Source organism: Aplysia californica, unplaced genomic scaffold, assembly GCF_000002075.1.
Source record: "Aplysia californica isolate F4 #8 unplaced genomic scaffold, AplCal3.0 scaffold00386, whole genome shotgun sequence".
NCBI lineage: Eukaryota > Metazoa > Mollusca > Gastropoda > Aplysiida > Aplysiidae > Aplysia > Aplysia californica.
The window spans coordinates 430318-441404 of NW_004797656.1; the positions used below are offsets into that span (position 1 = coordinate 430318).

At 36.6% G+C, this 11087-nt stretch overlaps 1 protein-coding gene across 1 annotated transcript; it reads left to right on the forward strand.

The window, feature by feature from the left end:
• Positions 1-994: 994 nt before the first annotated feature.
• On the forward strand, positions 995-8347 carry LOC101847440 (retinol dehydrogenase 13; the record flags this gene model as incomplete). Its single annotated transcript, XM_005103686.3, is given in 6 exon segments — positions 995-1158; positions 2826-3065; positions 4286-4381; positions 4805-4990; positions 5556-5665; positions 6974-8347. Coding segments are annotated over 6 exon segments (978 nt in total). The 3' UTR covers positions 7163-8347.
• Positions 8348-11087: the final 2740 nt, after the last annotated feature.

Genomic DNA, 11087 nt, shown 5'->3' on the forward strand with positions numbered 1-11087 from the left:
AACGCTTTGATAATTTGAAGTGATATTGCGACTGAAAATCATCCGTTCCGCTCACTTTATGTAGTTCTGGGACAGGCCTGAGAAGTCTTTTGCAGTCACTCTTAGCTGGGTGACCAGATGGGGTATTTTGTACTGCTGGCTGTGTGACTGCAAAGTGTACCTAGATATATATATGTGACTCATCATGGTGAAATCAGGCATTTGTCAAAATGATTAAATTGAAAAAACTAGCCTTTTAATTTTTTCTCAGGTTTGTCAATTTCTATCAATTTCTTGTTTTTTGGCTCCACAGCTTTTATGACGATTTTAAAACGCATTTCTGGGTGGATTTTACTGAAAAATGTTGATTACAGGCACAAAAAATGTAAATTTCCTGTTCCCAAGCCTTGGAAGTCACCAAATACACAATTTATTTATACGCTTTTACTGATTATTGCAATAATAACTCTATTTGCTGAAAAATTGACAAACGTCTGATTATACCTATGCGCAACGCAAATGTATATTTTATTGCTGTATAAGAACACTTTTAACAGTGAGGCATCATGGTGAAATCAGGTGCTCATCAAAATAATTAAACCAAAGTAACAGGCATTTTTCTGCACGTTTGTGAATTTTTGTAGAAATTTTTTTTTGGGCTCGACACCTTTTATATTAAAGAACGCAGTTCTGTGCGGATTTTACTGAAAAACGTTGTTTAAAGGCACACAAAAATGTACATTTTCAATTTCCAGGGACTCTGAAGCTAAGGAAATTATTACTAATATTTGGCGGCCATTTTCTCACTAATTTTACCTCTGAAACCGGGTGACCCCCACCTCCTTCATTCGCAAATATCTCGACTTGTATTAAAAATAAATGAATGTTTTTTTTTTCCAAAGCAAGACAAATGAAGCTTTAAGATGATACTATTAACTCTACCTGCCCAAAAATTGACAAGAGCCTGATTCCACCGCTTTGTGACTCATGATATATTTTTTATTGATTTTGTCAGCATCAACATGGAGTTTTGGGATCCTGGTCAGGTCGTTGGGATTCTGATTGTCGCAGTCGTTGTGCTGATTTCTGCATACATATATTTCTGTTGGACACTTGTGCGATGTGACAGCAAGGCCGATTTGACGGGCAAAGTTGCAATTGTTACTGGTGCCAATACTGGTGAGCTCTTTAATCTGCTTATTTTACCCTACTTTTTACATTAAATTTCAGTTTTCACCTGATTATAGTCCTGCCTCTGATTTTCATACAGCAATGACAATGACAATCTTTATTCATCTCGCAATGAGAAATGTGTCTTGGTTGTTAACAATGACAGTTGACGTTACAAAGATTAGGTACACTCACGCATACGTACAACAAGACAGGACATTAGTAAATACATGTCTCTCTCTCTCTCTCTCTCTCTCTCTCTCTCTCTCTCTCTCTCTCTCTCTTTCTCTCTCTCTCTCTCTCTCTGTCTCTCTTTCTCTTTCTCTCTCTGTCTCTCTCTCTCTCTCTCTCTCTCTCTCTCTCATTTGTAGCACTGTGTGTTCAGTAACCAGTAACCTCACTGCAGTAGGTACGAATGAATTTCTCATATATATATCTGTCTGTTCTTGCTTTTTTGGAAATGTATTGTTTCCTGTGGGTCAATAGTTGAAATTCCGATGTCAGTGGGTGGCTACGGTTACTTAACATTATTTCCGCCTTTCTTAGAACGTTTGACAGTGTGAATGGATGCTTTTTAAGCAAGGTGCTCACAGGTGAACATGAAGTTGACGCCCAAGTGCTTATGTGGATCTAAGGAAGGGTGCTTACGAGGTGTTATCGGATACCCACACTATGAGTGTATCATAAGTAGTTCAGTTACTACATTTGCTCTGCTATGTATAATGAACCCAAAGGCCTGGACAATCAATTTTCCTCCATCTTTAGAATCTCAATGTCTGTGTGAAAGACAGTTGTTTTCAGTCGTTCTGGTGTGTTCTGCTATTTCTGCTTTATTCAATGCTGCTTTGAATTATTTATGCTTTGTTACTTTTTTGTGGGAAAATATTTTCCCCAAGGAATTTTGTGTTTGATTCTTTATTTTTTATTTCCATTTCACAAATTTGAAAACAAGATTACTTTTCAATTCTTGGGTTTTTTGTTGTCAAGTGAATGTATCAATCCCAAAGTCTATACAGTGAAACTGGGAAATAACAGAAGTCGCCGGGCCTGACAGCCACCCAAACGACCTCTCTTAACCTTGACACACACTTGGACACATCTTTTTTATGCGTATGTCAACAACAGACTTGTTGGTGTGAAAAAAAGTTTCCAATTTTTTTTGCATGAGGTGACTGCAATAGACTAGGCTAAGCATGTAATGATCCACTTTGCAAGTGCGATTGATGGTCTCATGGAATAGAGTAGATAAGCTTCGTTGAGGAAGAAAAATGCATGAAGCCTCGTCAGCAGGGGCTGTTTGCTGTGGAAGCTACTTCGTTGAATCCGAGTTTGCTCGTTTATGTATTCGTTGAATCCCAAGTTATTTTGTTGATTTTATTGAATTTTTAAAAGCAGTAAATGCGTCGCCTTTTGTTGAATCCAAGTTTTCATTGAATCTGAGTTCCACTGTGCATGACCTGTCACATGTTAATTAATGCTTTAGTGTGAATAAATTTAATGAAAAAATTGAGGGTCACTCTCCACTGTAAGTCTGCCAAAGTAAACTCCTGTTTAACTATTAATGGTCAGGTATCTGATATTGAGTAGATAATGCTGGCGTGATTTCAACTCTATTTGAGTTGCATGTTTTGTGGATGTTGAAATGACATACATTATGATACATTTGTCCTTCACAGGGATTGGTTACCACACGGCTCTAGACCTTGCAAAAAGAAATGCCAGAGTTATTCTCGCTTGTCGCAACAAGGAAAAGGCTGAACAGGCCAGGGATGAAATCATTGCTGCGTCTCAGAACAAGAGTGTGGTGGTGCAGATTGTGGACTTGTGCTTGATGAAATCAGTGCGAGATTTTGTGGGAAGAATTGTGGCAGAAGAGCGACGGCTTGACATTCTTGTGAACAATGCTGGAGTTGTTTGTGAGTTCATATATTAGTAATTCATGCCTTCGTTTTCCCTTCTTTCATGTGTTTAATAATTGAATGCTTAGAGAGTATCACTGACAAATTAAACTTCTGTCTTATCTGCTCATTATTCTGTTTAATAGTTTGTTTATCTTTTTAAACACATTTGACCATATATTTTTAATATGCCTGAGGTTTAGTTTTAGTAAGGTTTTACTGCGCCCACAACTGGTTAAGGTCATATGAGTACCAAGGGGTGGATGTCAGCTGACAAGTCCAAACGGAAAATCAGGCTTACTCTTCTCACCTCTCAAACCTCAACAGCACAAAGTCTGCTGTGACTATCAAGGCACCCAGGAAATAACAGTTCACAAGAGAGTGACAAACATACAAAAGAAGTAGAGGAAAAATGACAATAGTTAGGATGAGGAAAGAAAAAGCAGCAGTTCCCCCTATATATATTGTTCTGGTTGTTCTGGCACAATATGAGCATGACATTGATAAATCAGTCCATTTACAATTCTACTGTGCATAAGAACATGTTAATACAGTTAATATCCCCTCTTTGGGAATGGCCTAAAGACACCTTCAGTCAGTAGCACTGCCCTGGTGGTAATCCATTCAGTCGTGCCTATATCATTTTTTGTTGTGATTGATGGTGGGTGCCTTTGTCTGACCTGCTCCTTTAATTTTTTTTCTGTAAAACTGCTGTCATTATCCATTCCTGTTCACATAAATATAGTGATTTATTGTTCTGACTTAGAGTAAGTAAGTCTTCAACTACCACATCTTTTTAATGCCCTTGTTAGAAGAAACAACCTTTCAGTGTTCTTAAGAAAAGATAATGCATGCTTTTATTCATTTTCCCCAGCTACTTGAATGTATTCAGGCTTGGTAAGTTAAAGAGATATCCCATAGAATTTTGGAGAGAAATATGGCCGAGAACCTATGTTTGCATGAACTTGGCTTTCACCATCATATTATATATCCCCTAAAACTTCAAAGAAAAACCCTATGTTGATGTGTGGATACTTTACAGTATAATTTATTAACTGGGCACACTCTTTTCAAGATGAGCTTAGAAAATGGGTCAACTACTTCCAGAACTAAGACATGTGGTGACCAAAAAAAAAGTGCATGTTTCAATCGCCATCAGTTTTATGTCTCCTCTTGTCATATACTCTCAGTGAAGATTGCTACACTGTTCTCATGTTCATGCTCTTTTTCACTTTCAGCTGCAGGGAAACCAAGAGAAGTGACGGATGAGGGTTTTGAGACACTGTTTGCAGCTAACTATTTTGGTCCATTCCTTCTCACTAATTTGTTATTAGGTATGTTGATGTGCAAAAGGAAGCCGTTACTGTTTTTGCTTTAAAAAAAAATATTTTAGTTATTCTTATTAATATGTATGTATGTATGTATGTAAGAATGAATAATGCGCGTTAGAGAGTGTTTTCTGGGAATAATGTTGGAGAAAGACTTTGTTTGTGTCTTTAGAGTAATTGGGATGTTTGTTCTGTCTTTGGGTCAAAGAGCAGAGCCTTTTGTTTTAAGATCTTTTTCCTTCAGCATGTGTCAAAAATACTGAAGAGATAGGATTAGAAATGAATATTTTTTTTACATATAATTTAACTCTAAAGAAACCATAGAGTTTACAAATGTTCTAACTGGATTTTTTTTAAACGGTGTGTAACAGGGGAGAATCCTGTCACCGTGTGTGTTTTCTCAAAGGGGCATTTTTGTTTGTTTTCCAGATTTAATGAAAAAGTCAACCCCTAGTCGCATTGTCAATGTGTCATCTGTCGTCAACAAGTTTGGCACCATAGACTTCAATAACCTTCAGGCAGAAAAGTCCTTTCAGTATCACGCCCGATACTTTGACAGCAAGCTGGCCTTTGTATTATTCACCCGGGAGTTGGCGAAAAGGCTTGAGGGATCAGGTATGGCATCTGTGTATCCGTCTATCATAGCATTGTGAATTATTTGAGTGACCTTACTGATCTCACAGCGAAAAAAGCATCCTGTTTGTCCATAACTTTTTTTATAATAGACCTGTCTCCCCCTATCTTTCTCATTTTCCCATCTCCACTTTTACCCTTTTACTCAAAAATATTAATTAGCCTAACGTCATTGATTAAAGTGTCGTTTATTTTTTTAAATATATAGCAGAATATGTGTTTTTAAAAGCCCAATTGGGGCCAGCACAAATGATGGAGAACCAGTTGTTTTCTTATAGACTAAGAAATAAAAATGTGCAGTCTTTAATGTGTTGCTGCTCTCATTTAAATCTCAACCATCAATGTAAACAAATTACTCCTTAGACCTGATTTCTCCAATTGTTCAAAGGAAGCAAGGTTGACAGTCCCATTTTCCTTAAGAGCAACGGTAGGGAAAAAAAACTTCTATTAAAAAAACTATAACTGGTTGTTAGGAATTAAAATAAAGTATCACTCTTTAAGACTAAAATGCTCTGCAACCAATGTTTTGTGTCTTTTATTGTTGCAGGTGTAACTGCCAATGTCCTTCATCCAGGGAGTGTGTACACTGATCTCCTCAGGCACTTGAATCCTTTGATCAGGATTCCAATCCTTGTTTTCATGAGATTCTTTTGCAGGGTAAGTTCACGATATTGCAAAATCGCCCTGACTGTGCTATCATTTACTTCTTATTGTTTTTCTTCCTTTGCATGCTTTTTCATTTTTAGCCAATGTACAATTATGCTGATGGATTGGCTTGGGTAAAGAAATTGAGCTGACCCGTCTAAACTTGTCAAATGGAAATGAGCTTCAATAGACTCTGGAGAAGTCTTCTTGATATTTTTTGCCCGAGCTGTTGATCTACATTAGAACAGCGGTATTGGTTAAAGTACACATTCTATTGTGTCTCACATTTTATTCATACAAGTTACAACAATTCAAGTACACCTATAAGTGGATTTCGTGAGACATTCGAACCTTTATTGTTCCCCCATTGTTTTACTGGCCTTTGAGTCTTGAGAGTTATTCTGAGTGGTAAGTGACTTGACACCGAAAAACTGATGCACTTGAGTAACGTCAATCAGGTCATCATGCTATTGTACCTTGACCGCAGCTCAAAGAAGCCTGGCCGAGTTTTCTCTCCACTCTTTGTAGCAGCTCACGCAAAAAAGAGTTCCGAGGTGTGACATAAGAACACCCCCCCCACCCCTCCATTAGATGTCAAGAGTGCGGGAAGAAAGTCTGCTAGGAACAAGATTTTTGCCCCCACCCCCTTTTCTGATTGTATTCTACAGCCATCATGCTTCTTTTCCATGTCATACACTTGTTGTTTCGGTAGTGCTTTTATTGTTAAGCAATATTGCCAAAAACAGCCTGATTCCTTTTTGAGTCAAAACATATTTATAATATTTTGTCTTTTAGTTTCAACGATACATCCACAAGTCATCAACTGGCTCGTCAATGTCTGCCTTTCTATTTTTTTTAAAGTGTTTGTATTGTACTAGTCTGTCTGTTCCCAGGTGCCAACTAGCTGAACCCTTATATAAATACTTGTATTACAACACAACAAAAGATGCAATGTTTGTTTGTTAAATTTGTTTTTAACCATTGTTTCTCTCTGTGATCTAGTATTGTGTAATATAGTGTAAAGCGCATAGAGCCTGCTGTTGAGCGGGGATATGCGCTATACAAATACTATCTATTATTATTATTATTATTATTGTGTAAAAGTAAAAGGTATAACTAATGAATTTCATTATATTTTTTTTTTATTCGCTTCAGTTAGTATAATGAACTAATTTGAAAGACTTTTTTCCCATTAATGTTTTTTTGAACTGGTAGGGCCAATTTATTTTAAAATAGATTTTTTTTAGACTGAAATGTTGACCTTAATTGAAATAGTCTAATGAACTGAAATGTTTATTCGGTGGAAATTTTTTCCAACAGTCTCCGGAAGAAGGGGCCCAGACGAGCATTTACTTGGCTGTCTCCGAAGATGTGGCTGAGATCTCTGGGAAATACTTTGTGGACTGTGACATCCAGGAAAAAGAAGCCAATCCGGTGTCACGGAATATGGAGCTGGCTGCCAAGTTGTGGAAAGTGTCTGCTGAACTGACTGGCTTGGAAAGTAACTGAATTCAAATTGGGTGCTCAATAATTTAACTGAAAAAGGGAATCAATGGAAATGGAATGAGCTTACTGTTTGAACTTTGTCAGAAAGGGTACAAGAGAAAAATGTCTGCTAAATATACTGGCTTGGAAATTGAATGAATGGAAGGTCGCTGCTGAAGTAAGAGGCTTGGGATTTGAATGAGTTGAGAAATCTCACCAGAAAGTGCTAGTGGGGTTTGAAAGTGTCTGTTGAATTGGATGGCATGAAAAGTCAAAAGTAGAATGATTTATTGCTGAACTGGCCAGGAAAATGAATGAGTGCCTTACTCGAAACTAAAGAAATTATGCTTGAAGGAGGTATATATACAGCGGAGCCTGCTCTGACGACCATCTATTCAAGATATTTATTGCATTTTTAAAAATATTATAATGTCACTGTGCAAGAGGACTACCTATCTAAGATAACAGTTTCTCTCCTCAACAAAAGGTGGCTGTCTTGGACAAGTTTGACTGTAATTTATACTCTGCGTTTCATGACAAATTGAATTCTGAAATAATTCATCTTAATCTCGATAATAAATGTTTGTGCATTATTTTAATTATGTGAAAAAAGACCTTTCTGTTATCATACTTCATTTGTTACCATTCATCTGCCTCATTTTGATGGAATGACAATGTTGATGTGATTTTCTGCTCTCTTCTGCAACAAGCTTGTTCAGTATCAGCAAAGTTTTGTTCATGTTATAGTTATAGAGACATTATTTTAGTGCAGTGACAGTTGCAATAATACACTGCAAAGCTTCAGATGAAAATAAAAGAAAGAGATTGGAAAGAACATGGGCTACCCTATAGCTACTGATTGATATCAGTACATAAAGTGGTTCTTTTGACTTCATGAGTTTAAGAAACGTGAGATATTTCAGATTACCAGATTATTTGTTCTGTTATCATTCCTTTTTCTGGCCATGTGACCTTTGGAAGCAACATTGGTGGGTCCCATTTCTTCTATCTCCCTCTGATGGTTTTTATCTTTGTGCCTTGTTTTTTCCTGACACTAAATGACCCTCATCATTTTGACTTGCTTCTTTACTCAAACAGAACCTTTTCCCCAAGTGACTTTTAGTACTTCTCATTTCTTATTTAACCCTTAAAACCCTGAATTCTTTTTTTTCATACCTCCCTAGAATCCTGAATTAAAATTGAGATACTAGAAAAAATTAGGTTGGTTCATTATTTTGTTTACTGTGTTTGTAATTGTTGTTAGATTTTACTGAAGTTTGAAAATGTTATTTATATATGAATGCACAGTCTGAACAAAAGGGGAAAAGGTTAAAACACTGGTTTTTAGGACCAACTCTATGAGTTAAGTCTTGTGTGTGATCCCCGACACAATTTCAGTCAAAGTATCATTAGACCCAGCCGTAGATCTAGCCTCTGGTAGCTTTAGTGGTGATCTCCTGCCAATTCCACTATCGTCAAAATCATCACCGATGTTATTCGGAACATTACAATCGTCTTCAACGGTCATATTTATCGATATATCCGACTGGGAGATCATTATTGGGGTCTGGTTTGGATCAAAAATGTCAAAAATTTTGCGGCCTGTAGGGCCAAGCAGCGAAAAGTGACTAATTTTTCTTAAAAACTCGCAAAATTTCCAAACTTTCGGTGTAGAACTGCTCTCATGACATTATCGGTACTTTCTGCTCGCGACAGAGTCATCTGGAGTTACATCCCCTGTTTCTAGCACTGGGAATTAAACGATAAAGTCGACCAGCGGTTACCAGCGGTATAGGAAAATAAGGCGTCAGCGGTTACCAGCGGTATAGGGTTTTAAGGGTTAACAATCTATCAAGTTCTAAAAACTCAAATATGTGTGCCATCTGCTCATTCTACTACTTGTTATCAGTGTTTCTGTTGTCCTTGGCAAAATGACTGAACACACTCAACGCAAGCAACAGCTGGGAAGAGCAAGGTCTAAAATAACTATTTTTTTAGATTTGTTGATGCTCATCAGTTGAGTTTGAGATAACTGTGAGTTTGCATTGTTACAGCCAGTGTTGTGACATCTTACACTGAAGTTGATGGTGGGCAATTATTTGCCCCTTTGTAGGAAACATTGTAGGATGGCACATTCCATACAGTGTTACTGTAGTGTGTTTGTTTGCGATTTGCTATTATAGTACATTATACTATATGTTGTGTTGAAAATATGTGTGTAAGTTGTGTTAGTAATATGTATGTGGTATATATGTGTGGATTTTAAATGCACTTAGAAACTGTTTTTATAATATTGTATTCCTATTCTTACGAATGAGGAGTTGTTAGACGGATTTCTTGACTACAATATGTTACATGGACTATATTATCAATTTCAAATAAACCTGGTCTATGAGGGACTTAAATGGGCTGTATTTTGCCCTTCTTTTTTATATCTTTTTTTTATCTGGCATCCTTATTTTACCCAATGGGTGCCATTGTTTCATCACAGCTGAGCCTTCAACAGATGCAGCATACCTATGAAATATGCATAATGGTGTCTTCTCAGCTGTGTTTTCTTCTTATGATGGATGTATTTATTTTATATACATGTACCATAATGATTGTACTCAAAGAACTCTGAAAGCCATACGCACAAAAGAATGAGAGGAGATTTTAATGTGTCACCATAAGACACACTGACAAAAGGATGAGAAGAGTTTTATGTGTCTCCATATTATCTGTAACAAGTCCCAATTTTATCTTTTTAAAAAGTGTCTTGATGCAGTGGAATCAGGCATTTATCAAAATAATGAAATCGAAAAAGTCCACATTTTCCCGTTGGATGAGCACTTTTTAGCAAATTTTTTGTTTTGGGTTCAACTCAAAATGGAAACACATTCATGTGTGGATTTTGTTGAAAAATGTTGATCAAAGACACACAAAAAAATGGAAATTTGCAGTTTCCAAAGATACTGCAGCTTTGTAACGCAAGTCACCAAACTTTGGTGGCCATTGTCTCGCTAATTTTACTTCAGACCCCAGGCTACCCCCCACTTCTTTCAAACATGAAAATCTCAGCTTCTATTCAAGATAGATGGGTATTTTTTTCATTAAAAGCAAGACAAATAAACAAGCTTTAAGATAATACAAATTACTCCATAATAAAAAAATGACAAAGTGTGATTCCACCGTGTCATGACACAAATTGTTGCATTATTCATTTTTTTCTCTGAGAGTGTTGTCTAATAGTAGTATAGAAGGTGAGGAGTAAACTCACCATCCATCCAGTCAGATGTTTTGGTTTGTACTGGGTGAAGCTTGCTTCAGACATTAAAAAATATGTTTACGATTCACCGCTTTTTTGGAGTGTTTTTTCTGTTAATACTACATGGTGACTGTGGCATGAGTTGGAGGGACTCTATGTACCATGGATGTCTTCTTCTAATTTTTTTTTTTTTTTTAAATGACATTGACAGTCATTGACCATTCATAAAAGAGAACATCATTTTGAATCAGCATCCCACTCCAACCGGACGGTATGGAAATAAATGTTTATAATTGTTTTGACTGATAATTTGAAAGCACCAAAATCAGGTGAGGTTTCAAAATGAATGAGCGTGGTTCTGGATCTTTTGCTGTTATTGTTGTTGAAATTTATTGTTGTGCAAGATTCAAGATAGGTCATTTCGAAGAAGGAGCATCTTTGGACATTAATATTTTAGTTCCGGGGAGAACTTGAAAAATAATCTGGACTACACTAGAATTCAAACTTCAAACTTCTGCTTGAAGGATTGAGTTTGTAACCTACTGCATCACAGTGGTAATACCTTTTCAATATTTTAGTTACTACAGAGCAAAAAATGCAACATCATGTTGTCACATAGTCGCAAGATTTTTTGGACGTTTTTTTGTTTGCTTTAAGTGTAGGGCTTTTTTAGACAATGCGTTGAATGCACCTACTTTGTAC